Source organism: Salmo salar, chromosome ssa14 (genome assembly GCF_905237065.1).
Source record: "Salmo salar chromosome ssa14, Ssal_v3.1, whole genome shotgun sequence".
In the NCBI taxonomy this organism is placed as follows: domain Eukaryota; kingdom Metazoa; phylum Chordata; class Actinopteri; order Salmoniformes; family Salmonidae; genus Salmo; species Salmo salar.
In genome coordinates this window covers 87800007-87827843 of record NC_059455.1, presented here as the reverse complement: position 1 = coordinate 87827843, position 27837 = coordinate 87800007, and the positions used below count along the sequence as shown (strand labels likewise).

General features: G+C 43.3%; 1 protein-coding gene across 2 annotated transcripts in view; it reads left to right on the top strand.

The window, feature by feature from the left end:
• LOC106592038 (adhesion G protein-coupled receptor B2) overlaps positions 1–26693 on the top strand; it is a 430312-nt gene extending 403619 nt beyond the window's left edge. For both annotated transcript variants that reach the window (XM_045694923.1, XM_045694922.1), the window contains 5 exons: positions 11094–11186; positions 19330–19369; positions 20239–20253; positions 23745–23917; positions 26475–26693. In XM_045694923.1, coding sequence (XP_045550879.1) covers positions 11094–11186; positions 19330–19369; positions 20239–20253; positions 23745–23917; positions 26475–26693 — 540 coding nt within the window. The remainder of the gene's footprint in view (positions 1–11093; positions 11187–19329; positions 19370–20238; positions 20254–23744; positions 23918–26474) is intronic.
• The last annotated feature ends 1144 nt before the right edge of the window (positions 26694–27837 follow it).

The following is a 27837-nucleotide window of genomic DNA, read 5'->3' as shown; positions in this document are numbered from 1 at the left end:
AGTCTCAGTGTGTCAGTGTAGTCTCAGTGTGTCAGTATAGTCTCAGTGTGTCAGTGTAGTCTCAGTGTGTCATTATAGTCTCAGTGTGTCAGTGTAGTCTCAGTGTGTCTGTGTAGTCTCAGTGTGTCAGTGTAGTCTCAGTGTGTCAGTGTAGTTTCAGTGTGTCAGTGTAGTCTCCGTGTGTCAGTGTAGTCTCATTGTGTCAGTGTAGTCTCAGTGTGTCAGTATAGTCTCAGTGTGTCAGTGTAGTCTCAGTGTGTCAGTGTAGTTGTCAGTGTAGTCTCAGTGTGTCAGTGTAGTCTCAGTGTGTCAGTGTAGTCTCAGTGTATCACTGTAGTCTATGTGTATGCATGCTTGCATGTCTCCTATCCATGTTAAACTCGTTACACACGACAAGATTTTTGGTAACACACTAAACAAATTTGTTTGTTCGACATCCCAATGTTCGTAGGAAGTTTTGGGACTCATTGGGTATAGTGTTAATATTAGTTATCTCTGTCTCAGCATGATGTGGGAGGCAATGTGGGTGTAAATGGCATACTCTGTACCCACTAATCAAATCAAATCAAATGTATTCATAAAGCCCTTTTTACATCAGCAGATGTCACAAAGTACTTATACAGAAACCCAGCCTAAAACCCCAAACAGCAAGCAATGCAGATGTAGAAGCACAATGGCTAGGAAAAACTAGGAACAAACCTAGAGAGGAAGCAGGCTTTGGGGGGTGGCCAGTCCTCTTCTGGCTGTGCCGGGTGGAGATTAAAAGAGTGCATGGCCGTTAAGGCCAGATCATTCTTCAAGATGTTCAAATGTTCATAGATGACCTGCAGGGTCAAATAATAATCACAGTGGTTGTAGAAGGTGCAACAGGTCAGTACCTGAGGGGTAAATGTCAGTTGACTTTTCAAATCAAATCAAGTGTTATTGGTCACATACACATATTTAGCAGATGTTATTGCGGTTGTAGTGAAATACTTGTGTTCCCAGCTCCAACAGTGCAGTAGTATCTAACAATTCACAACAATACATACAAATCTAAAAGTAAAAGAATGGAATGAAGAAATATTTAAATATTACGACGAGCAATGTCGGAGTGGCATGACTAAAATACAGTTGCAGTTGCCGTAGCAGGCGGTGATACAGCCCAACAGGATGCTCTCAATTGTGCATCTGTAAAAGTTTGTCAGGGTCTTAGGGGCCAAGCCGAATTTCTTCAGCCTCCTGAGGTTGAAGAGGCGCTGATGCGTCTTGTGTAGTACACTGTCTGTGTGCGTGGACCATTTCAGTTTGTCAGTGATGTGTACGCCGAGGAACTTGAAGCTTTTCACCTTCTCCACTGCGATCCCATCGATGTTGATAGGGGCATGCTCCCTCTGCTGTTTCCTGAAGTCCACTTTCAGCTCCTTTGTTTTGTTGACATTGGGGGAGAGGTTATTTTCTTCGGACCACTCCCCCAGGGCCCTCACCTCCTCCCTGTAGGCTGTCTCGTCATTGTTGGTAATTAGGCTTATTTCTGTTGTGTTGTCTGCAAATTTGATGATTGAGTTGGAGGCGTGCGTGGCCACACAGTCATGGGTGAACAGGGAGTACAGTAGGGGGCTGACCACGCACCCTTGTGGGGCCCCAGTGTTGAGGATTAGCGACTGGAGGTGTTGTTTCCTACCTTCACCACCTGGGGGTGGCCCGTCAGGAAGTCCAGGACCCAGTTGCACAGGGCGGGGCTCAGACCTAGGGACCCCGCTCTTAATGATGAGCTTGGAGGGTACTATGGTGTTGAAGGCTGAGCTATAGTCAATGAACAGCATTATTACATATGTATTCCTCTTGTCCAGATGGGATAGGGCAGTGTGCAGTGTGATGGCAATTGCATCGTCTGTGGATCTATTGGGGCGGTATACAAATTGAAGTGGGTCTAGGGTGTCAGGTAAGGTAGAAGTGATATGATCCTTAACCTGTTAGGGCTAGGGGGCAGTATTTGCACGGCTGGATAAAAAAATTGTACCCGATTTAATCTGGTTACTAATCCTACCCAGTAACTAGAATATGCATATACTTATTATATATGGATAGAAAACACTCTAAAGTTTCTAAAACTGTTTGAATGGTGTCTGTGAGTATAACAGAACTCATTTGGCAGGCAAAACCCTGAGACATTTTCTGACAGGAAGTGGATACCTGATGTGTTGTATTACCTTTAAACCTATCCCATTGAAAAACACAGGGGCTGAGGAATATTTTGGCACTTCCTATTGCTTCCACTAGATGTCACCAGCCTTTACAAAGTGTTTTGAGTCTTCTGGAGGGAGATCTGACCGAACAAGAGCCATGGAACGATGATGGCCCATTAGACACCTGGCGCGCGAGTTCATGTTGGGTACCCTCGTTCCAATACGTTATAAAAGAGTATGCATTCGTCCACCTTGAATATTATTCATGTTCTGGTTAAAAAGGCCCTAATGATTTATGCTATACAACGTTTGACATGTTTGAACGAACGTAAATATATTTTTTCCCCTCGTTCATGACGAGAAGTCCGGCTGGCTTAGATCATGTGCTAACAAGACGGAGATTTTTGGACATAAATGATGAGCTTTTTTGAACAAAACTACATTCGTTATGGACCTGTGATACCTGGAAGTGACATCTGATGAAGAGAATCAAAGGTAATGGATTATTTACATAGTATTTTCGATTTTAGATCTCCCCAACATGACGTCTAGTCTGTATCGCAACGCGTATTTTTCTGGGCGCAGTGCTCAGATTATTGCAAAGTGTGATTTCCCAGTAAGGTTATTTTTAAATCTGGCAAGTTGATTGCGTTCAAGAGATGTAAATCTATAATTCTTTAAATGACAATATAATATTTTACCAATGTTTTCTAATTTTAATTATTTAATTTGCGGTGTTGACTTGACTGCCGGTTATTGGAGGGAAACGATTTCCTCAACATCAATGCCATAGTAAAACGCTGTTTTTGGATATAAATATGAACTTGATAGAACTAAAAATGCATGCATTGTCTAACATAATGTCCTAGGAGTGTCATCTGATGGAGATTGTAAAAGGTTAGTGCATCATTTTAGCTGGTTTTATGGTTTTGGTGACCCTGTCTTTGAATTGACAAAACATTACACACAACTCTTGTAAATGTACTGTCCTAACATACTCTAAATTTATGCTTTCGCCGTAAAACCTTTTTGAAATCGTAAAACGTGGTTAGATTAAGGAGATGTTTATCTTTCAAAGGGTGTAAAATAGTTGTATGTTTGAAAAATTTGAATTTTGACATTTATTTGGATTCAAATTTGCCGCTCTTGAAATGCACCTGCTGTTGATGGAGTGCACCACGGGTGGGACTCCCAAGGACTGTGGGCTCTCCTTCTCCATGGACGACGTGAGTAAGTTTGTTAACCCTCGCAAGGCTGCCAGGCCGGACAGCATCCCTAGCCGCGTCCTCAGAGCATGCGCAGACCAGCGGCTGGAGTGTATACGGACACATTCAATCTCTCCCTATCCCAGTCTGCTGTCCCCACTTGCTTCAAGATGTCCACCATTGTTCCTGTACTGAACTAAATTACTATCGCTTGGTAGCACTATCGCTTGGTAGTGCTTTGAGAGGCTAGTTAACCTCTATGGGCTAGGTGGGACGCTAGCGTCCCACCCGTGGTGCACTCCATCAACAGCAGGTGCATTTCAAGAGCGGCAAATTTGAATCCAAATAAATGTCAAAATTCAAATTTTTCAAACATACAACTATTTTACACCCTTTGAAAGATAAACATCTCCTTAATCTAACCACGTTTTACGATTTCAAAAAGGTTTTACGGCGAAAGCATAAATTTAGAGTATGTTAGGACAGTACATTTACAAGAGTTGTGTGTAATGTTTTGTCAATTCAAAGACAGGGTCACCAAAACCATAAAACCAGCTAAAATGATGCACTAACCTTTTACAATCTCCATCAGATGACACTCCTAGGACATTATGTTAGACAATGCATGCATTTTTAGTTCTATCAAGTTCATATTTATATCCAAAACCAGCGTTTTACTATGGCATTGATGTTGAGGAAATCGTTTCCCTCCAATAACCGGCAGTCAAGTCAGCACCACAAATTAAATAATTAAAATTAGAAAACATTGGTAAAATATTATATTGTCATTTAAAGAATTATAGATTTACATCTCTTGAACGCAATCAACTTGCCAGATTTAAAAATAACCTTACTGGGAAATCACACTTTGCAATAATCTGAGCACTGCGCCCAGAAAAATACGCGTTGCGATACAGACTTGCCGTCATGTTGGGGAGATCTAAAATCGAAAATACTATGTAAATAATCCATTACCTTTGATTCTCTTCATCAGATGTCACTTCCAGGTATCACAGGTCCATAACGAATGTAGTTTTGTTCAAAAAAGCTCATCATTTATGTCCAAAAATCTCTGTCTTGTTAGCACATGATCTAAGCCCGCCGGACTTCACTTCATGAACGAGGGGAAAAATATATTTACGTTCGTTCAAACATGTCAAACGTTGTATAGCATAAATCATTAGGGCCTTTTTTAACCAGAACATGAATGATATTCAAGGTGGACGAATGCATTCTCTTTATAACGTATTGGAACGAGGGTACCCAACATGAACTCGCGCCAGGTGTCTAATGGGCCATCATCGTTCCATGGCTCTTGTTCGGTCAGATCTCCCTCCAGAAGACTCAAAACACTTTGTAAAGGCTGGTGACATCTAGTGGAAGCAATAGGAAGTGCCAAAATATTCCTCAGCTCCTGTGTTTTTCAATGGCATAGGTTTAAAGGTAATACAACACATCAGGTATCCACTTCCTGTCAGAAAATGTCTCAGGGTTTTGCCTGCCAAATGAGTTCTGTTATACTCACAGACACCATTCAAACAGTTTTAGAAACTTTATGGTGTTTTCTATCCATATATAATAAGTATATGCATATTCTAGTTACTGGGTAGGATTAGTAACCAGATTAAATCGGGTACATTTTTTTTATCCAGCCGTGCAAATACTGCCCCCTAGCCCTAACAGGTTAACAGCACTGCACCCCCCACACCTACTCGCCCAAGCCTTCCCCATTTCTCCTTCTCCCAAATCCATTCAGCTGATGTTCTGAAAGAGCTGCAAAATCTGGACCCGTACAAATCAGCCGGGCTAGACAATCTGGACCCTTTCTTTCTAAAATTATCTGCCGAAATTGTTGCAACCCCTATTACTAGCCTGTTCAACCTCTCTTTTGTATTGTCTGAGATTCCCAAAGATTGGAAAACAGCTGCTGTCATCCCCCTCTTCAAAGGAGGGGACACTCTTGACCCAAACTGATACAGACCTATATCTATCCTACCCTGCCTTTTTAAGGTCTTTGAAAGCCAAGTCAACAAACAGATTACCGACCATTTCGAATCCCACGGCACCTTCTCCGCTATGAAATCTGGTTTCAGAGCTGGTCATGGGTTCACCTCAGCCACGCTCAAGGTCCTAAACGATATCGTAACCGCCATCGATAAGAAACAATACTGTGCTGCCATTTTCATTGACCTGGCCAAAGCCTTCGACTCTGTCAATCACCACATCCTCATCGGCAGACTCAATAGCCTTGGTTTCTCAAATGATTGCCTCACCTGGTTCACCAACTACTTCTCTGATAGAGTTCAGTGTGTCAAATCGGAGGGCCTGTTGACCGGACCTCTGGCAGTCTCTATGGGGGTGCCACAGGGTTCAATTCTTGGGCCAACTCTTTTCTCTGTATACATCAATGATGTTGCTCTTGCGACTGGTGAGTCTCTAATCCACCTCTACGCAGATGACACCATTCTGTATACTTCTGGCCCTTCTTTGGACACTGTGTAACCTCTTACATCTAGACGTTCCGCTAGCGGAACACCTGCTCCAATATCCAATGATGGGCGTGGCGCGAAATACAAACTCCTCGGAAATTCTAAAACTTCAATTTTTCAAACATGACTATTTTACACCATTTTAAAGACAAGACTCTCCTTTATCTAACCACACTGTCCGATTTCAAAAAGGCTTTACAGCGAAAGCAAAACATTAGATTATGTCAGCAGAGTACCCAGCCAGAAATAATCAGACACCCATTTTTCAAGCTAGCATATAATGTCACAAAAAACAAAACAACAGCTAAATGCAGCACTAACCTTTGATGATCTTCATCAGATGACACTCCTAGGACATTATGTTATACAATACATGCATGTTTTGTTCAATCAACTTCATATTTTTATCAAAAACCAGCTTTTTACATTAGCATGTGACGTTCAGAACTAGCATTCCCACCGAACACTTCCGGTGAATTTACTAAATTACTCACGATAAACGTTCACAAAAAACATAACAATTATTTTAAGAATTATAGATACAGAACTCCTTTATGCAATCGCGGTGTCCGATTTTAAAATAGCTTTTCGGTGAAAGCACATTTTGCAATATTCTGAGTAGATAGCCCGGCCATCATGGCTAGCTATTTTGACACCCACCAAGTTTGGTACTCACCAAACTCAGATTTACTATAAGAAAAATTGGATTACCTTCGCTGTTCTTCATCAGAATGCACTCCCAGGACTTCTACTTCATCACCCAATGTTGTTTTGGTTCCAAATAATCCATAGTTATATCCAAATAGCGGCGTTTTGTTGTGCGTTCAAGACACTATCCGAAGGGTAACGAAGGGTGACACGCCCGGTGCGTATCGTGACAAAAAACTTCAAAATATTCCATTACCGTACTTCGAAGCATGTCAAACGCTGTTTAAAATCAATTTTTATGTGATTTTTCTCGTAAAATAGCGATAATATTCCGACCGGGAGTCGTTGTTTTCGTTCAAAGACTGAATATGTAAACATGGAGTCGTCTCGTGCACGCGCACCCCCGTCTCATTGTTCTCAGATCGACCACTTACCAAATGCGCTACTGTTTTTCAGCCAGAGACAGCAAAGTCATCATTCAACGTTCTGGCGCCTTCTGAGAGCCTATGGGAGCAGTAGAAAGTGTCACGTTACAGCAGAGATCCTTTGTTTTGGATAGAGATGGCAAAGAAGGCCAAGAAATGGTCAGACAGGGTACTTCCTGTACAGAATCTTCTCAGGTTTTTGCCTGCCATTTGAGTTCTGTTATACTCACAGACACCATTCAAACAGTTTTAGAAACTTTGGAGTGTTTTATATCCAAAGCTAATAATTATATGCATATTCTAGTTTCTGGGCAGGAGTAATAACCAGATTAAATCGGGTACGTTTTTTATCCGGCCGTGAAAATACTGCCCCCTATCCATAACAAGTTAACTACCCTCCAGACGAGCTTCAATGCCATACAACTCTCCTTCCGTGGCCTCCAACTGCTCTTAAATACAAGTAAAACTAAATGCATGCTCTTCATCCGATCGCTGCCTGCACCTGCCCGCCTGTCCCGCATCACTACTCTGGACGGTTCTGACTTAGAATATGTGGACAACTACAAATACCTAGGTGTCTGGTTAGACTGTAAACTCTCCTTTCAGACTCACATCAAACATCTCCAATCCAAAGTTAAATCTAGAATTGGCTTCCTATTTCGCAACAAAGCATCCTTCACTCATGCTGCCAAACATACCCTCGTAAAACTGACCATACTACCGATACTCAACTTCAGCGATGTCATTTACAAAATAGCCTCCAATACCCTACTCAATAAACTGGATGCAGTCTATCACAGTGCCATCCGTTTTGTCACCAAAGCCCCATATACTACCCACCACTGCGACCTGTACGCTCTCGTTGGCTGGCCCTCGCTTCATACTCGTCGCCAAACCCACTGGCTCCAAGTCATCTACAAGACCCTGCTAGGTAAAGTCCTTCCTTATCTCCGCACACTGGTCACCATAGCAGCACCACCTGTAGCACGTGCTCCAGCAGGTATATCTCTCTGGTCACCCCCAAAGCCAATTCCTCCTTTGGCCATCTCTCCTTCCAGTTCTCTGCTGCCAATGACTGCAACGAACTACAAAAATCTCTGAAACTGGAAACACTTATCTCCCTCACTAGCTTTAAGCACCAGCTGTCAGAGCAGCTCACAGATCACTGCACCTGTACATAGCCCATCTATAATTTAGCCCAAACAACTACCGCTTCCCCTACTGTATTTATTTATTTATTTATTTATTTATTTCTATTTCTACTTTACTTTACTTTCTTATACTACAAATCTACCATTCCAGTGTTTTACTTGCTATATTGTATTTACTTTGCCACCATGGCCTTTTTGCCTTTACCTCCCTTATCTCACCTCATATGCTCACATTGTATATAGACTTATTTTTCTACTGTATTATTGACTGTATGTTTGTTTTACTCAATGTGTAACTCTGTGTTGTTGTATGTTGTCGAACTGCTTTGCTTTATCTTGGCCAGGTCGCAATTGTAAATGAGAACTTGTTCTCAACTTGCCTACCTGGTTAAATAAAGGTGAAATAAAATAAATAAAATAAATAAAAAAATAGTCACAGTGGGAACAACATCCCTTATACGCTTCCTGATGAACTATACGTCAATGTTATTCTCAGAGGCTACCTGGAACATATCCCAGTCCACGTGATCAAAACAATCTTGAAGCATGGATTCCGATTGGTCAGAGCATTGTTGAATAGACCTTAGCATGGGTACGTCCTGTTTGAGTTTCTGCCTATAGGAAGGGAGGAGCGAAATGGAGTCGTGATCTGGTTTGCCAAAGGGTGGGCGGGGGAGGTCCTTGTAGGCATCCCAGAAGGGGGAGTAACAGTGGTCAAGTGTTTTTGCAGCACTAGTACTACAGTCAATGTGTTGATAGAACTTCAGTTGCGTTTTCCTCAAATTTGCTTTGTTAAAATCCCCAGCTACAATAAATGCGGCCTCAGGATATGTGGTTTCCAGTTTGCACAAAGTCCAGTGTAGTTCCTTGAGGGCCGTCGTGGTATCGGCTTGAGGGGGAATAAACACGGCTGTGACTATAACGGAAGAGGATTCTCTTGGGATGGTCCTGGAGCAGCCTCTGGGATAAGTTAAATTGCCCTGGGGGGTACAAAGAAAGGATCCAATTTGGGAATGTCGTATTCCTGGTTGTAATGCTGGTGCGTTACTGCCACTTTGATATCCAAAAGTTATTTCCGGCTGTCTGTAATAACACAAAAACTTTCTGGGCTAATAATGTAAGAAATAATACACAAAAAAAAGAAATACTTCAAAGTTGCTTAGGATCTAGAAGCAGAGCTGCCATGTCTGTCGACACCATAGCCAAGCATTCAGAGAGAGAGAGAGAGAGAGAGAGAGAGAGAGAGAGAGAGAGAGAGAGAGAGAGAGAGAGAGAGAGAGAGAGTGTCAAAAACAGCAGGTCCAGGACAAGGTAGCACGTCCGGTGAACAGTTCAGGGTTCCATGGCCGTAGGCAAAATAGCAGGGACTGGATCATGATCTTTTCGTTGAAGAATTTAATGAATTCTTACCACTTTTGCACACACTGTATATAGACTTTTCTATTGTGTTATTGACTGTACGTTTGTTTATTCCATGTGTATCTCTGTGATGTTGTTTGTGTCGCACTGCTTTGCTTTATCTTGGCCAGTTCGCAGTTGTAAATGAGAACTTGTTCTCAACTGGCCTACCTGGTTAAATAAAGGTGAAATAAATAAAAAACTAAAAAAAAACTGCTGAAGTGAAGGCCGTCCTCTCTTGGGGAATACTGCTTTTAAGTTAGCTTTGCGACAGTATCAAAAATACTTTTTGCATTGTTTTCATTCTCCTCAACCAGGTTGGGAAAGTAAGCTGATCGAGCAAGAGTGAGGGCTCTTCGATATTGCACGGTACTGTTTTTCCAAGCTAGTCGGAAGACTTACAGTTTGATGGAGCGCCATTTCTGTTCCAATTTTCTAAAAGTTTGCTTCAGGGCTCAGGTATTTTTTGTATACCAGGGAGTTAAATTCTTCTGACAAATTGTTTTTGTTTTAAGAGGTGCGACTGCATCTAGGGTATTACGCAAGGTTAAATGTATATACTCGGTTAGATGATTAACTGTTTTTCGTACTCCAACGTCCTTGGGTAGGTGGAGAGAGTCTGGAAGGGCATCTAGGAATCTTTGGGTTGTCTGACAATTTATAGTGCTGCTTTTGATAATCCTTGTTTGGGGTCTGAGCAGATTTGTTGCGATTGCAAACGTAATAAAATGGTGGTCTGATAGTCCAGGATTATCAGGAAGAACATTTAGATCCACAATATTTATTTCACTACCTAGCTTTAGCTCACTTAATGAAAGTTTCAGAGAATAGCAAACAATATTATATCTCAGAGCACTGTGGCTCTGGAGTCAGTTACCAGTCATATCTCAATTTGAATAAAATCTCATCTTCCGAACACAACCCTCAGTAGACTGGCTGCCTATCTAGATTCAACAGTGTTGTACACTGTCTTTTTCTGTTCTTTATCTCTGTTTCTTTATCTCTCTCTCTCTCTCTTTTCTCACACTCTCTCGCACTCACTGCCTCACTCTCTCTCACTCACTCTCTCTCACTCTCTCTCTCTTCCTCTCTCTCTCACTCTCTGCCTATATTTCTCTTCTCTCACTTTATTTACCTTTGAATGTCTTCAAAGAGTGCTTGAATCCATAAATCAAACAATTACTTGGCGTTTATTTCCATAGTACTTTTTAATGCATACAGTACTAATGCTAACAAACACATTTAAAGTAAGTGGGTGTCCCTTGATTTTGAACTCATATTAAATAAACCCCACTAATGATACTATACATGTTCATGACAGGGTAATACACCATGTTCTAGTCTCTTACTAAAATCAATAACAAAACCTAATATAGATGATCAAACATTCACCAGATAATATATTACTTTGTAACGGTTACATACTCAATAAACACGTGTAGAGTACTGTATGTATGAACATAGCCTACTCTCTATGATAGTCTTAAAGTAGCTAAACTCATTTTAAAACTACAATAAAGACCTTCATCTACCTTCCTGCCTTTCTCCCTCCTCCTCTACTTCCCTCCCTCTTCCTCTACTTCCCTCCCTCCTCGTCCGTCTCTTCCAGGTTCAGGACGCAGTGCGCTGTCGGATGGGGGGATGTAAAGACGACAGTGAGAACTCACCGGACTCATGCAAGAACGGACAGGTGCAGATCATGGTGAATAATATTCCATTTCATCCCTTATTAGACCCATAACCACTGATAGCCTGGTCTCTGATCAGTTTGTGCTGTCTTGCCAACTCCTGGGACCACGCTACATACAGATGAAGGATCTTAGTTTCAGCCAGTTTGCTACAGCAGGAAAGTAATCCTGCACCAAGAGGAAATGTGAATTATTGTGTGGATTATAATTAATAGACATCTTTTGAGGAGCCTTTTTAAGGAGCCTTTAAGGAGCCTTTTTAAACCTCAAATATACTATTACTTTGCCTTTCCTGCTGTGCAGGAAAATTCCTGCAACAACAAGATGATCGAATTAAGATACAGCATCTGTAACCACTGCTAACCTCGTCCCTGATCAGTTTGTGCTGTCTTGCCAACTCCTGGGACCAGGCTACATAACCACATCCTGCTGGTTCTAAAACTTCCCTGTTTCTGTTCTCCAAATTCTGCTCTTCACTAACTATATTAATGCCCAATCCCAAATCGACCACATCTCCTTGTGGGGTTCTGAGAGGATTTGACAGGTGTCAATTTGGGATTGGGCCTAAAATCCTAACCCCATCATTTGTTCAGTCCCTCCTAAAGATATTTTATAATCCCACCTGTAATTTGTTATTTTCATATTTTCATTTCATATTTTTATTAACACGGCGGTCAGTGCGGCAGGTTGGTTTATCCCATAGGAAAGGCCCTCATCATTATGCACAGGGCGTGTAAGGTAAAGCTCACATAAGGTTAAACATAAGGTTACTTTGTCCAAAATCATGCTAATAGCATTGTAAATCATAAAGACATGAAGTGCCTCCCAATGTCAACCAGGTCACAACGCTCTGCAATATTCATTAGTTATAAAAGTTCCTACGTTGAACCCTCCATCCCCTTTGATTTTGTTATTCACACAGTCATTTACTGTAGTGTTTTGGTCTCTTGAATGGACCTCTAGGAAGGTTAGGAGGCTGAAGCTTCACCTTAGATTACCTATACCATCAACAACAAAAATGCAAAGTTGTTTTAAGTGTAGTGTTGAGGAGGAATGGATGGGTTGGTTTCGTAACTGTAGGGTCCAGAGTTTTTCCTTGCTGTTTTTCCTGGTCACGTCACAGTTTACAAGGAAACCTACACATGACATAGTTAACAAGAGGAGATGTACTAGTCTTTTAAATCCATAGTCTGACAATAAATTAATCTCAATCCACTTGAAGTAATTGATTTGGCTTTTTGATTAATATCAAAAGCAGTCATATCAAATTAATTGGTGAATCCAAAGTGTTTCCAACAGCCATTTTCCAAATAGCATAATCCAGAATTAATCCCTCACCCCAAAAGGCTCAAGGCGACTGAGTGCATAGGGAAAACTTTTCTTGAACCCATTTGCCATAAAGCTTTCATAAACCTGTCATAGCCATGATACACTATATGTACAAAAGTATGTGGACACCCCTTCAAATTAGTGAATTCGGCTATTTCAGCTACAACCGTAAATGACAGGTGTATAAAATCGAGCACCCAGCCATGCAATCTCTTTAGACAAACATTGGCAGTAGAATGACCTTACTGAAGAGCTCAGTGACTTTCAACGTTGCACCATCATAGGATGCCACCTTTCCAACAAGTCAGTTTGTCAAATACAAAAATGTCTGCCCCGGTCCACTGTAAGTGCTGTTATTGTGAAGTGGAAACATCTAGGAGCAACAACGGCTCAGCCACAAAATGGTAGGCCACACAACCTCACAGAACGGGACCACTGAGTGCTGAAGTGCTTAGCATGTAAAAATCGTCTGTCCTCGGTTGTAACACTCACTACCGAATTCCAAACTGCCTCTGGAAGCAATGTCAGCACAAGAACTGTTCGTCAGGAGCTTCATAAAATGGGTTTCCATGGCCAAGCAGCCACACACAAGCCTAAGATCACCATGCGCAATGCAAAGCGTTGACTGGAGTAATGTGAAGCTCGCCGCCATTGGACTCTGGAGCAGTGAATATGCGTTCTCTGGAGTGATGAATCACGCTTCACCATCTGGAAGTCCGACGGATGAATCTGGGCACAGGCAGATGCCAGGAGAACACTACCTGCCCTAATGCATTCGACCAACTGTAAAGTTTGGTGGTGGAGGAATAATGGTCTGGGGATATTTTTTAGTTCCAATGAAGGGAAATCTTAACACTACAGCATACAATGACATTCTAGACGATTCTGTGCTTCCAATTTTGTGGCAACAGTTTGGGGAAGGCCCTTTCCTGTTTCAGCATGACAATACACCGTGCACAAAGCGAGATCCATACATAAATGGTTTGTCGAGATCTGAGTGGAAGAACTTGACTGGCCTGCACAGAGCCATGATCTAAACACCATATAACACCTTTTGGATGAATTAGAATGCCTACTGCGAGCTAGGCCTAATCACCCAACATCAGTGCCCGACCTCACTAATGCTCTTGTGGCCGAATAGAAGCAAGTCCCTGCAGCGATGTTCCAACATCTAGTTGGAACCAGGAAAGGGGGGACCAACTCCGTATTAATGCTCATGATTTTGGAATTAGATGTTCGACGAGCAGGTGTTCACATACTTTTGGTAGTGTATGACATAACAGCCATACAAGTATTAAGTAGGCCTTGTGAAAAGTGTTACCATAAACTCACTAGAGAGGATAGGAGGACATCTTGAGAGATAGGTGTACATCTTAAGAGGTTAGGTGTACATCTTGAGAAGATAGGTGTACATTTTGAGAAGATAGGAGGGCATCTTGAGAAGATAGGAGGGCATCTTGAGAGGATAGAACATCTTGAGACAATAGGGGGACATCTTGAGAAGATAGGAGGACATCTTGAGAAGATAAGAGGACATAATGAGAACATAGGAGGACATATTGAGAAGATAAGAGGACATAATGAGAGGATAGGAGGACATCTTGAGAAGATAGGAGGACACTGAGAAGATAGGAGGACATATTGCGATAATAGGAGGACATCTTGAGAAGATAGGAGGACATCTTGAGAAGATAGGAGGACATTTTGAGAGGATAGGAAAACATCTTGAGAAGATAGGAGGACATCTTGAGAAGATAGGAGGACACTGAGAAGATAGGAGGACATCTTGAGAAGATAGGAGGACATCTTGAGAGGATAGGAAGACATCTTGAGAATAATCAGTCTTCAGACTAGAGTACATGTTAAATGAGATTAACCACCATTTAACCATTCTGGTAGTTAGTTTGGACTGGCTTGGTCCTTCCCATTCTCCCCTCTATTGTCCACTCCTACCCTTCCCCTCTCTCATCTCTCCTCCTCTCACATCTCTTCTTCATCCCAGCATCAGAAGTGTCAGAACGTGTCCTACTGCGGGCAGCAGTGTGGCTCTCTGCGCTACGGCACTGGCACTTCTGGCACTGACACTGGCACTGTTGGCACTGGAGCTTCTCTCTGCCCGTCATCGTCATGCCACCAACAGCCACCATACCCGCCATTATGCCACCCTCACCAGGGCTTCCAACGCAGCTGCCAACTAGGCTGTTACCACAGCCTGCCTCACAACAACCACATGAACCATGAACACATGAACTACGCCCTCAACCACACCCTCAACCACACCTATAACCACGCCCACAACCATGGACAAAACCACAAGTACCCCAACAGCAAATCAGTACGTCAACCACAGTAGATAGCTGCTGTGCTTTCTGTGCCCTAAAGTAGCCAATATATGTAGCAGTGTAGTAAAGATATTATCTGGTAGAAAAGTACATTATCCACAAAGGTTTCCAGCAATGGTTCCCAAACTGTGGATATACCCCCTTGTGGTCCAGGAAATGTCTTTCCATTTATTTAATATAAATGGTATTAGCCTACAAAACATAACAAATCATGTTTTATTATGGTCCGTTGGGGGAAAAGTTTGGAAACCACCGAGCTGCAAAGTAGATTAGTGCCAGCAAGATTTTATAGTTTTAGCTGCTACCAGTCAAAGTTGTTTTATGCTGGTGTTTTTATATCTATATAGATGTGTTTTTAGATTAAGTTTTGGGATCCAAATGTTGTTTTGTTCTTGCATCTTTTCCAATGATAATTCAGCTTGAAGTGTTTTGGGTTATCTTGTGCTTAAGTGGTTTCCAGTGTTGGCTGAACACAGGGCTAATGTGAATGCCCTCCTCAAAAACGTCTGGACAAACTGTAGTTTGTAATGATGCTGACGGTTAACCTGACTTACTTTCTATACTCAGCCTGTGTGTACGTGTGTGGGTGTGCGTACATACATGCTAAGATGAAGGAGATAGAGATATGGAGAGAGCGAGAGAGAAAGAGAGAGATAAGGAGAGAGAGAGACAGAGAGAGACAGAGAGCGAGAGAGAGAGGTGAGATGAGAGTCTAAATCCTCATTTGTCCTTTTAGGCGAGAGCCATTTGTGCAGCTGTGTGATTTGCGTACTAGGAGCTTTCCTCTCCTCTGAGACCTGTATTCATTCTCTCCCTCTCTCTTTCCCTTTCAAATGTTCTCTTTCTCTTTCTGTCCCTCTATTTATCTCTCTTTCTTTCTCTCCCTCTGTCTTTCTCTCTCTTTCTCTTTAACTCTCCCCTTCTCTCTGCCTTTCCCCTCCCTCCATCTTCTTCCATGTCTTGGTATTTTGGGGTATTTTGTTAGGATCCCCATTAGCTGTTAAAAAAGCAGCAGCTACTCTTCCTGGGGTCCACATCTCTCTCTTACTCCCTCTTCTTCTCTCTCTCTCTCACTTCCCCCTCTCCCTCTCTGTCGTGCCCAAAATGCTTTATACTTTAATATCCAAACAAAGGCTTTTGTGAGTGGGTTCCGTGGAGGACGCTAGGCGGATTGTTGCTGTGGGGAGAGAGGAGAAGAGAGAGTGGAGAGGCCTGGGTCTGCATGGCAATGTGGTGCAACGTTTATTTCACATTCAAGTTTGAGAGGTTTGCAGGGAGGCCATTTTGGAATGGAACACTGGAACTGGCCCTCAGTGAATCCAAGCAATCTGTTTGTGTGGTGCTGTTTGTGTGGTGCTGTTTGTGTGGTGCTGTTTGTGTGGTGCTGTTTGTGTGGTGCTGTTTGTGTGGTGCTGTTTGTGTTGGTTCTTTTACAAAGTCATTTCTTCCAACCAATCAAAGTTGAAGGGAAATTCTCTCTTGAAGGTTACAAAAGACAAGCTGAGGGAAACAAGAGCAGGTGGCATTACAGTAGGTAGAGGTGGTGTTAGGTTTAAAGAGAGAAAGGTAGAGCTGGTTTTAGGTTTGGAGACAGAAAGGTAGAGCTGGTTTTAGGTTTGGAGACAGAAAGGTAGAGCTGGTGTTAGGTAGAGCTGGTTTTAGGTTTGGAAACAGAAAAGTAGAGCTGGTGTTAGGTAGAGCTGGTGTTAGGTTTGGAGACAGAAATGTAGAGCTGGTGTTAGGTAGAGCTGGTTTTAGGTTTGGAGACAGAAAGGTAGAGCTGGTGTTAGGTAGAGCTGGTTTTAGGTTTGGAGACAGAAAGGTAGAGCTGGTTTTAGGTTTGGAGACAGAAAGGTAGAGCTGGTGTTAGGTAGAGCTGGTTTTAGGTTTGGAGACAGAAAGGTAGAGCTGGTTTTAGGTTTGGAGACAGAAAGGTAGAGCTGGTGTTAGGTTTGGAGACAGAAAGGTAGAGCTGGTGTTAGGTAGAGCTGGTTTTAGGTTTGGAGACAGAAAGGTAGAGCTGGTTTTAGGTTTGGAGACAGAAAAGTAGAGCTGGTGTTAGGTAGAGCTGGTTTTAGGTTTGGAGACAGAAAGGTAGAGCTGGTTTTAGGTTTGGAGACAGAAAAGTAGAGCTGGTGTTAGGTTTGGAGACAGAAAGGTAGAGCTGGTGTTAGGTAGAGCTGGTTTTAGGTTTGGAGACAGAAAGGTAGAGCTGGTGTTAGGTAGAGCTGGTTTTAGGTTTAGAGACAGAAAGGTAGAGCTGGTTTTAGGTTTGGAGACAGAAAGGTAGAGCTGGTGTTAGGTAGAGCTGGTTTTAGGTTTGGAGACAGAAAGGTAGAGCTGGTTTTAGGTTTGGAGACATAAAGGTAGAGCTGGTGTTAGGTTTGGAGACAGAAAGGTAGAGCTGGTGTTAGGTAGAGCTGGTTTTAGGTTTGGAGACAGAAAGGTAGAGCTGGTTTTAGGTTTGGAGACAGAAAAGTAGAGCTGGTGTTAGGTAGAGCTGGTTTTAGGTTTGGAGACAGAAAGGTAGAGCTGGTGTTAGGTTTGGAGACAGAAAGGTAGAGCTGGTGTTAGGTTTGGAGACAGAAAGGTAGAGCTGGTGTTAGGTTTGGAGACAGAAAGGTAGAGCTGGTGTTAGGTAGAGCTGGTTTTAGGTTTGGAGACAGAAAGGTAGAGCTGGTGTTAGGTAGAGCTGGTTTTAGGTTTGGAGACAGAAAAGTAGAGCTGGTTTTAGGTTTGGAGACAGAAAAGTAGAGCTGGTGTTAGGTAGAGCTGGTTTTAGGTTTGGAGACAGAAAGGTAGAGCTGGTGTTAGGTAGAGCTGGTTTTAGGTTTGGAGACAGAAAGGTAGAGCTGGTGTTAGGTAGAGCTGGTTTTAGGTTTAGAGACAGAAAGGTAGAGCTGGTGTTAGGTTTGGAGACAGAAAGGTAGAGCTGGTGTTAGGTAGAGCTGGTTTTAGGTTTGGAGACAGAAAGGTAGAGCTGGTGTTAGGTTTGGAGACAGAAAGGTAGAGCTGGTGTTAGGTAGAGCTGGTTTTAGGTTTGGAGACAGAAAGGTAGAGCTGGTTTTAGGTTTGGAGACAGAAAGGTAGAGCTGGTGTTAGGTAGAGCTGGTTTTAGGTTTGGAGACAGAAAGGTAGAGCTGGTGTTAGGTTTGGAGACAGAAAGGTAGAGCTGGTGTTAGGTTTGGAGACAGAAAGGTAGAGCTGGTGTTAGGTTTGGAGACAGAAAGGTAGAGCTGGTGTTAGGTAGAGCTGGTTTTAGGTTTGGAGACAGAAAGGTAGAGCTGGTGTTAGGTAGAGCTGGTTTTAGGTTTGGAGACAGAAAAGTAGAGCTGGTTTTAGGTTTGGAGACAGAAAAGTAGAGCTGGTGTTAGGTAGAGCTGGTTTTAGGTTTGGAGACAGAAAAGTAGAGCTGGTGTTAGGTAGAGCTGGTTTTAGGTTTGGAGACAGAAAGGTAGAGCTGGTGTTAGGTAGAGCTGGTTTTAGGTTTAGAGACAGAAAGGTAGAGCTGGTTTTAGGTTTGGAGACAGAAAGGTAGAGCTGGTGTTAGGTAGAGCTGGTTTTAGGTTTGGAGACAGAAAGGTAGAGCTGGTGTTAGGTAGAGCTGGTTTTAGGTTTAGAGACAGAAAGGTAGAGCTGGTTTTAGGTTTGGAGACAAAAAGGTAGAGCTGGTGTTAGGTAGAACTGGTGTTAGGTTTGGAGACAGAAAGGTAGAGCTGGTTTTCGGTTTGGAGACAGAAAGGTAGAGCTGGTGTTAGCTTTGAAGAGAGAAAGGTAGAGCTGGTGTTATTGGTCCGGGTTTGGCCGGGGCAGGCCGTCATCGTAAATAAGAATTTGTTCTTAACTGTCTTGCCAGTTAAAAAAAGGTTAATCAACAACAAAAAATATTCTGTAGCACCTTTAGAAAGGTGTAGTCTAACATCTCTGTCTCTAATTCATCATCTGTAGCAAAGTTAGAAAGGTGTGGTCTAACATCTCTGTCTCTAATTCATCATCTGTAGCAAAGTTAGAAAGGTGTAGTCTAACATCTCTGTCTCTAAATCATCATCCGTAGCAACATTAGAGAAAGGTGTAGTCCAACTGTGTATTGGTGTGATGTTATTTTCATCTTTCAAAAGCACTTCTCCTCTCATCTTCAGTTGTTTCTGTTTCATCTGTGAGGGTCTTCCCCTGTTTGCTAGGGCTGTCTGGCATCAATATGGCTGTCTGGCATCAATATACAATGGAAATGAATCGCTGTCTCTTGATGTTGTATTAGTTGGAATAGAATATTAGACTGTATTATTCTGTTTCCCAATGTTGCCCCAAAACCATACTGTAACTACTACACACACACACACACACACACACACACACACACACACACACACACACACACACACACACACACACACACACACACACACACACACACACACACACACACACACACACACACACACACTTCTGTGTAACTGTCTCTCTTCTTCCCCATACTCTCTGCCAGTCGGACTTTGAAAAAGATGTGGACCTGGCATGTCAAACAGGTAGGATCTCTCTCTCTCTCTCTTTCTCTCTCGCTCTCTGTCTCACTCTTCATCTCTCTCTCTCTCTCTCTCTCTCTCTCTCTCTCTCTCTCTCTCTCTACTCCATCTCTCTCTCTCTCTCTCTCTCTCACTCACTTTCACTCTCACTCTCCCCTTCTATCTCTCTCTCTCACTCTCCATCTATCTGTCTCTATCTCTCTCACCCCTTCTCTCTCTCTCTCTCTTTCTCTCCCTCTCTTGCTCACCTCTCTCTCTATCTCACTCCCCCCTCTCTCTCTCTATCTCTCTCCCCTTCTATTTATTTTTCTCCCCCCTTCTCTATCTCCCTCTCCCTCTCCCTCTCTCTCTCACTCTCCATCTCTCTCTGTCTCCTTCTCTCGCCCCTTTCGCTCTCTCTCTCTCTCTCTCTCTCTCTCTCTCTCTCTCTCTCTCTCTCTCTCTATCACACTCTTTTGTATCAGTCTAACATGCTGTCAATGTGCCAATGGGGAGCACTACGCTGTAGCTAAGGCTTTGCTTGTCTGAATGTAAATGCAGTGATGGGAACGATGGAGTCTCGGAATTCAATCATGAGCGGTACTATTTTGCCCTGTCAATCACACTGATTTCATCCAATGGGATCTCTCCGACTTTAAGGAATGAATCTGTTATTGGCTGAGCTCGGTAGCCCTTGAGTCGGTTCAGAGCCGCAATGTTCCCCATCACTGGAATTTAGATGTGTGTGTATGTGTCTGTGTGTGCGTGCGTGCGTCTGTGTGCCTATGCATGTTTCTGTGTGTGTTTGTGTGTGTGCGTGTGTGTGATGTGTGTAACACTGTGGACGTAAATTAACACCCACTCATGGTTACTTTCCCCCTCCACCCTTGCAGAGAGAGGACACCCATGTAAGTCTGGCACCAACCTGACCCTCATAACACAGTCAATCACTAATGGCCCAACCCTAATTTGAGATCTACATCAAACTCCGGACTCAAACTTTCATGCAAATCTTGTAGAACAAAGAAGGACGTGAAACGCTGCAGGGATCCAGTATTATGTCATTGTAGATTTAAGGTGGTCTCTGATTAAAGGTCCTGTTCAATAGAACAACGGATTATTGTACTCCCTGACGACGGCTATGTCAACATTTCTTTCTGATTTAGTTCTACTGAACACGCCATTATAATAATATAATGCAATTATACGAAAAGTGCATTGATTCTCCTTGTTTTATCTCTCATTAACATCAATACACAGAAACTGTATGAAACGTTGAGCTACTTACAGATGTACTTGCAGATTGTCCTAAGTTAATTGTGGCCCAGCAGTGACCACTTTAAACTCTGACGCTGTGTGCATGTAATTCAGCATGACTGTATGACTGTGAGGTGAGACTCATGGTGGTACGACTTCGGACTGCATTCAATCAAAAACATTTACTCGAATGATTGAATATGGCCCATTGCGTGACCATATTCAATCTGACCGGTATAAACCTGATTTGGTGATCAGGTTAGCATGAATGTGTTATTAATATGCATGCAGGGTTAAATATGTTGCTCTAGTTCAGGGGTGGGCAACTCCAGTCCTCGAGGGCCTGGTTGGTGTCACACTGTTTCTCCATCCCTAGCAAACACAGCTGATTAATCATATTGAATTCTGAACCGAAGATCATGATTGGGTGATTATTGGAGTCAGGTTTGTTAGCTGGGTCTGGGGCACCAATCAGGCCCTGGAGGACTGGAGTTGCCCACCCCTGGTCTAGATGAACTGTTGTCCTGACTATATACAGTAGGCCATGTTATTCTAACCTTGTATGTCTGTCTATTACAATGACTAAGGCTACACCTCAAATTACACCCTATTCCCAAGTGCACTACTTTGATTAGACGACCAAAACAAACAAGTGCACTATACAGGAACAGGATGTCATCTGATATTTGGCCTTGTTCGTTTAGATGTTGACTCTTACCAGTTAGTCATATATTGTAGTTGGGTATTTTAGAAGTGTCTTCATTCCTTTGTTTGTTCACTAAACTAAAAGTATGAAAATGAAAAGGACAACCAAAACATTCTCTAAGCCAAGATTAGTTTCATATTCTGTTTCATTGTGGTCTCAGTATAAGACATAAAATCTCATCCTACCTTGCTGTTGGTCTCAGGACACACACACACACACACACACACACACACACACACACACACACACACACACACACACACACACACACACACACACACACACACGCGCGCGCACACACACACACACGCGCGCCGCGCACACACACACACACACACACACACACACACACACAATATAAAGCAATCTGTCACAACTAGACAGGGATAATGAGTTCCCATAGTGGCCATGTGATGGAATGGAAGGCAGCAGCAGGGGGTTATCCAGGTCCATTTCATTTGGAGCCAACTGCATTTTACACAATGTCACTGGTTGTGTCCCAAATGGTTCTACTATTGACCTGAGCCCTATGGGCCCTGGTCAAAAGTAGTGCACTATACAGGGAATAGGGTGTGATGTCGGACAGAGATACTCTCTCATACATCTTATCAAATAGCCAGACCGCCTCTATCTACAGTATATACTGTGTGAGAATAGCTGAGGGCCACAGTGTCAGGTACAAAGCTCACCTCTGCTGAGTCACCCCTACCACAGGACCGGGAGTCTAGAGAGACTTTTCAGTCTTCATTCCAGTATATTTCAAAGGTTGTCTGCATATATGATGAATGGTTCTGCTTTTTTTCATGTTTTGTTGGTGTTTTTTTAAATTTTATTAATTCCACAGGTGTCTATTATTTAAAACCATGTCAGGAGGCTCAATGCATATATGCCTATATATTTTTCCCCCCCCTTCTCTATCTCCCTCTCCCTCTCCCTCTCTCTCTCACTCCTCATCTCTCTCTGTCTCCTTCTCTCGCCCCTTTCGCTCTCTCTCTCTCTCTCTCTCTCTCTCTCTCTCTCTCTCTCTCTCTCTCTCTCTCTCTCTCTCTCTCTCTCTCTCTCTCTCTCTCTCTCTCTCTCTCTCTCTCTCTCTCTCTCTCTCTCTCTCTCTCTCTCTCTCTCTGTCTGTCTGTCTGTTCATATTATTTTCATACCGTCTTACCTATTTTAACATTTCTTTTTCATGTACTGTATTGTGAGTTCACTATAAATTCCTCAACCTCTTCTTCATATCCCTTTATCCTGCTCTCTATCTCTATCTTTCTCTCTATCTCTATCCTGCACTCTATCTCTATCCTGATCTATCTCTATCCTGCTCTCTATCTCTATCCTGCTCTATCTCTATCCTGCTCTCTATCCCTATCCTGCTCTCTATCTATTCTGCTCTATCTCTATTCTGCTCTATATCTATTCTGCTTTATCTCTATTCTGCTCTCTATCTCTATTTTGCTCTCTATCTCTATCCTGCTCTCTATATCTATTTTGCTCTCTATATCTATTTTGCTCTCTGTCCTGCTCCCATCTATATTCTGCTCTCTATCTCTATTCTGCTCTGTATATCTATCTCTATTCTGCTCTCTATCTCTATCCTGCTCTCTATCTCTATCCTGCTCTCTCAAATTTCTGCTCTCTATCTCTATTCTGTTCTCTATCTATTCTGCTCCCATCCTCTATTCTGCTCTCTATCACTATTCTGTTCTCTATCTCTATTCTGCTCTCTATCTCTATCCTGCTCCCTATCTCTATCCTGCTCTCTATTTATATTCTGCTCTCTATCTCTTTTTTGCTCTGTATCTCTATCTCTATTCTGCTCTCTATCCTGCTCCCATCTATATTCTGCTCTCTCTCTATTCTGCTCTGTATCTCTATCTCTATTCTGCTTTCTATCTCTATCCTGCTCTCTATCTCTATTCTGCTCTCTTTCTCTGTCCTGCTGTATCTCTATCCTGCTCCCATCTATATTCTGCTCAATATCTCTATTCTGCTCTGTATCTCTATCTCTATTCTGCTCTCTATCTCTATCCTGCTCTCTCCAAATTCTGCTCTCTAACTCTATTCTGCTGCCATCCTCTATTCTGCTCTCTATCACTATTCTGTTCTCTATCACTATTCTGCTCTCTATCTTTTTTCTGCTCTGTATCTCTATCCTGCTCTCTATCGCTATCCTGCTCTCTTTAAATTCTGCTCCCATCCTCTATTCTGCTCTCTATCACTATTCTGTTCTCTATCACTATTATGCTCTCTATCTTTTTTCTGCTCTGTATCTCTGTCTCTATTCTGCTCTCTATCTCTATTCTGCTCCCTTCCTCTATTCTGCTCTCTATCTCTATTTTGCTCTCTATCTCTATTCTGCTCTCCATCTCTATTCTGCTCTTTATCCCCACCTCCTTTCCTCTCTCTCCCCTCCCCCTCTCTCCTCTCACTCTCTCCCTCCAGTCATCTTCAAGGAAGTTAACACCTGTAACCCAGCAACCATCACTGGGACCCTCTCCCGTATCTCCCTTGATGAAGAGGATGACCCCAAGCTGGCGGCCCACCAGGAGGGGGGCCTAGGGGTCAACTTCAGCTCCCTCCCTGGAAACATCCCCCCTCCCAACCTACTCGTCCAGGTGAGGGACCGATTGGATGGATGGATGGATAAATGGGCAGATGGGCAATGAGATTATATGCAAAACAAATCTACTCACACAATCAAATGTAGTTTCATTTAAGCCTATCAGTGTGCAGTACATTTGCATAGACCCTCCCTCTCAGGCATGTTGGGACATTAGGGGCAGCAGGTAGAGAAGCGGTTATAGAGTCAACTCAGAGAGTTGCCAGTTCGAATCCCGGGTCCAATGGGAAAAATCTGTCGGGACGTGAGCTGGCAACCGGAGGGTTGCTGGTATGAAATCCTATATGCCATTGACTGCTGTTGTTCCCTTGAGCAAGACACTTAACCCCCACAACAACAGCTCCCTGGGCGCCGAGTATGGCAGCCCCCTACATAAACTCCAAAACCTTTATATATATATATATACAGAGCATTCGGAAAGAATTTTGACACCTTGACTTTTTCCACATTATGTTACGTTACAGCCTTATTCTAAAATGGATTACATTGTTTTGTTTTCTTCATCAATCTACACACAACACCCCATAATGACAAAGCAAAAACCCGTTTTTAGCACATTTTGCAAATTTACAGAAAATACAAAACTGAAATAAACACATTTACATAAGTATTCAGACCCTTTAGTCAGTACTTTGTTGAAGCACCTTTGGCAGCGATTACAGCCTCGTGTCTTCTTGGGTATGACACTACAAGCTTGGCACACATGTATTTGGGAATTTATCCCATTCTTCTCTGCAGATCATCTCAAGCTCTGTCAGGTTGCATGGGGAGCATTGCTTCACAGCTATTTTCAGGTCTCTCCAGAGATGTTCAATTGGGTTCTAGTCTGGGATCTCGCTGGGCCACTCAAGGACATTCAGAGACTTGTCCCGAATCCACTACTGCTTTGTCTTGGCTGTGTGCTTAGGGTCATTGTCCTGTTGGAAGGTGAACCTTCGTCCCAGTCTGAGGTCCTGAGCTCTCTGGAGCAGGTTTTCATTAAGGATCTCTCTGTACTTTGCTCCGTTCATCTTTCCCTCTATCCTGACTAGTCTCCCAGTCCCTGTCGCTGAAAAACATCCCCACAGCATGATGCTGCCACCACCATGCTACACCGTAGGGATGGTGCCAGGTTTCCTCCAGACATGACGCTTGGCATTCAGGCCAAAGAGTTCAATCTTGGTTTCATCAGACCAGAGAATCTTGTTTCTTAAAGTCTAAGAGTCTTTAGGTGCCTTTTGGCAAACTCCAAGCGTGCTGTCATGTGCCTTTTATAGAGATGGCTTTTGTCTGGCCACTCTACCATAAAGGCCTCATTGGTGGAGTGCTGCAGAGATTGTTGTCCTTCTGGAAGGTTCTCCCATCTCCACAGAGGAACCCTGTAACTCTGTCAGAGTGACCATCAAGTTCTTGGTCACCTCCTTGACCAAGGCTCTTCTCCCCCGATTGCTCAATTTGGCCAGCTCTAGGAAGAGTCTTTGTGGTTCCAAACTTCTTCCATTTAAGAATGGTGAAGACCACTGTGTTCCTGGGGACCTTCAATGCTGCAGAAATGTTTGGTACCCTTCCCCACATCTGTGCCTCAACACAATCCTGTCTCGGAGCTCTACGGACAATTCCTTTGACCTCATGACTTGTTTTTTTCTCTGGCATGCACTGTCAACTGTGGAACCTTATTTTGACAGGTGTGTGCCTTTCCAAATCATGTCCAATCAATTGAATTTACCACAGGTTGACTCCAATCAAGTTGTAGAAACATCTCAAGGATGATCAATGGAAAACGGATATACCTGAGCTCAATATTGAGTCTCATAGCAACGGGTCTGAAAACTTATGTAAATTAGGTAATTCTGTTTTTTACTTGTAATACATTTGCAAAAATTCTGAAAAACTGTTTTTGCTTTATCATTATGGGCTATTGTGTGTAGATTTCTGAGGATATAAATATTTTTTTAATCCATTTTAGAATACAGCTGTAACAAAATTAACAATATGTGGAAAAAGTCAAGGGGTCTGAATACTTTTCAAAGGCACTGTATGTCTGTCTTTCGGAGGGGTTGGGTTAAAAGGGTGAGTCAAATTTCGATTGGTCCTGTACATTGACCAATAAAGTGATCTTAATCTTACAATTGTTTTTACCAGAAATGAAGTAAAACACTATACAGCAAAGAGCCATCTATAGTGATATCAACGCTAACTTATCTATATTGTCTTTAGTGATAGCATATTTTTATGTAAGAGTTTCTATCTAGAACCTAAAAGGGTTCTTCGTCTGTCTCCATAGGAGAACCCTTTGAAACTCTGTTTGGTTCCAGGTAGAACCTGTTTGGTTCCAGGTAGAACCGGTTTGATTCCAGGTAGAACCTGTTTGATTCCAAGTAGAACCCTTTTGGCTTCCATATAAAAACTCTTTCCACAGAGACATGGAACCCAAAAGTGTTCTGCTATGAGGACAGGCGAAGAACCCTTTTGGAACCCTTTTTCAAAGAGTGTATTTAGTGATATCAGTGATAATATCCGTAGTGTATTTAGTGATGGCTCCTTAACATGAGTTTCCCCGTCTCACCATGCAGGTGCCCCCGCTGGGTGTTCTGAACGAGCTGAGTGACACCCCTGTGAAAAAGGAGGTGAACATGGAGCAGCAGATGCACCAGGGGAACCCCAGGAACACGGCGCCTGTCTACCTGTGCACCGAGAGTGGGATGGGCTGGTCTCGACCGCCCCCTCCTCCCAACACTCTGGATGGACCTTGTGGGGGAGGGGAGGGGGGACTATATGGTGTTACCCCGTAGGACGGTCAGTTTAAAACCCCCTCTGCCCCCAGGTCTGGGGCTGGGGCTGGGGGGCGAGGACAAGCCGCTCAACATCGCAGTGGACGACCCGCCCTTCCCCCCACCCCCATCGCCCATGACCCTCCACCCGGCGGAGAGCGAGGCCTACCCAGCTGACTTCATCTCCCCCCGGCGACCACAACATGAACATCGGCATGAACATGAACCGCTCTTACGGGACGCTCAAGCAGCTCCCTGTGCACGGGAGTCAAGGTCCCCAGGGCCACATGCACGCTCCGGGCGTCCACGTGCATGGGGGCCACATGCATGGCTACGGGCACTCGCTGAAGCCGGGCCAGAGGCCGTCGGTGAGGCAGATTCTAACAGGAGGGGGAGGCACGGTGGAGCGCAACCGGACCCTGCCACGCAACCTGGGCAGCACCAACACTAACACCAGCCTCTCCGCTGACTCCCTGGAGGTAAAGAGAGAGTGATGGGGGGACGGAGGAGAGTGTTTTCAACCAGGTTGTATGACAGCTAGCATCAGTCTCTCTGCTAGCTGAAAGGGGGGGATGGAGGGAACAGAAGGGATGATGGGAGGAGAAGGGGCGCCAGATACAAACACGCACTCCGCTCTCCATACACACACGTTGTCCAGATACAAGGTTAACCAAAACCCATGACAGAAAGATCACACACCAATCTTTCTCAAATACACACTGTGTGTAGTGATTTCCTATATAGTCATGTCCCAGGGTTGATAATAGCAGAGAAAGAAGATGGGTATGAAGAATAAACCACGGTATTGAATGGTGATTTAACTGTGGATGCCGCTGTGATCCAGGTCTGTCAGAATTCTGTGTGTGAGCCGTGCGTGTGTGCTTGTGTGTACGTGTGTATATGTGTGTGTACTTGTGTGTATGTGTGTGTACGTGTGTGTACGTGTGTGTACGTGTGTGTATGTGTGTGTACTTGTGTGTATGTGTGTGTATGTGTGTCTATGTGTGTGTGCGCTCGTTCTAGTGTCAATATAACCAGTAGTCAAGAGTTTCCCAAACTTGGACCTGGGGACTTTTCCCAGACACTGCACAGCTGATTCAAAGAATCAACTAATCAATAAGCTTTGATCATTTTAATCAGCTGTGTAGTGATAGGGCAAAAACCG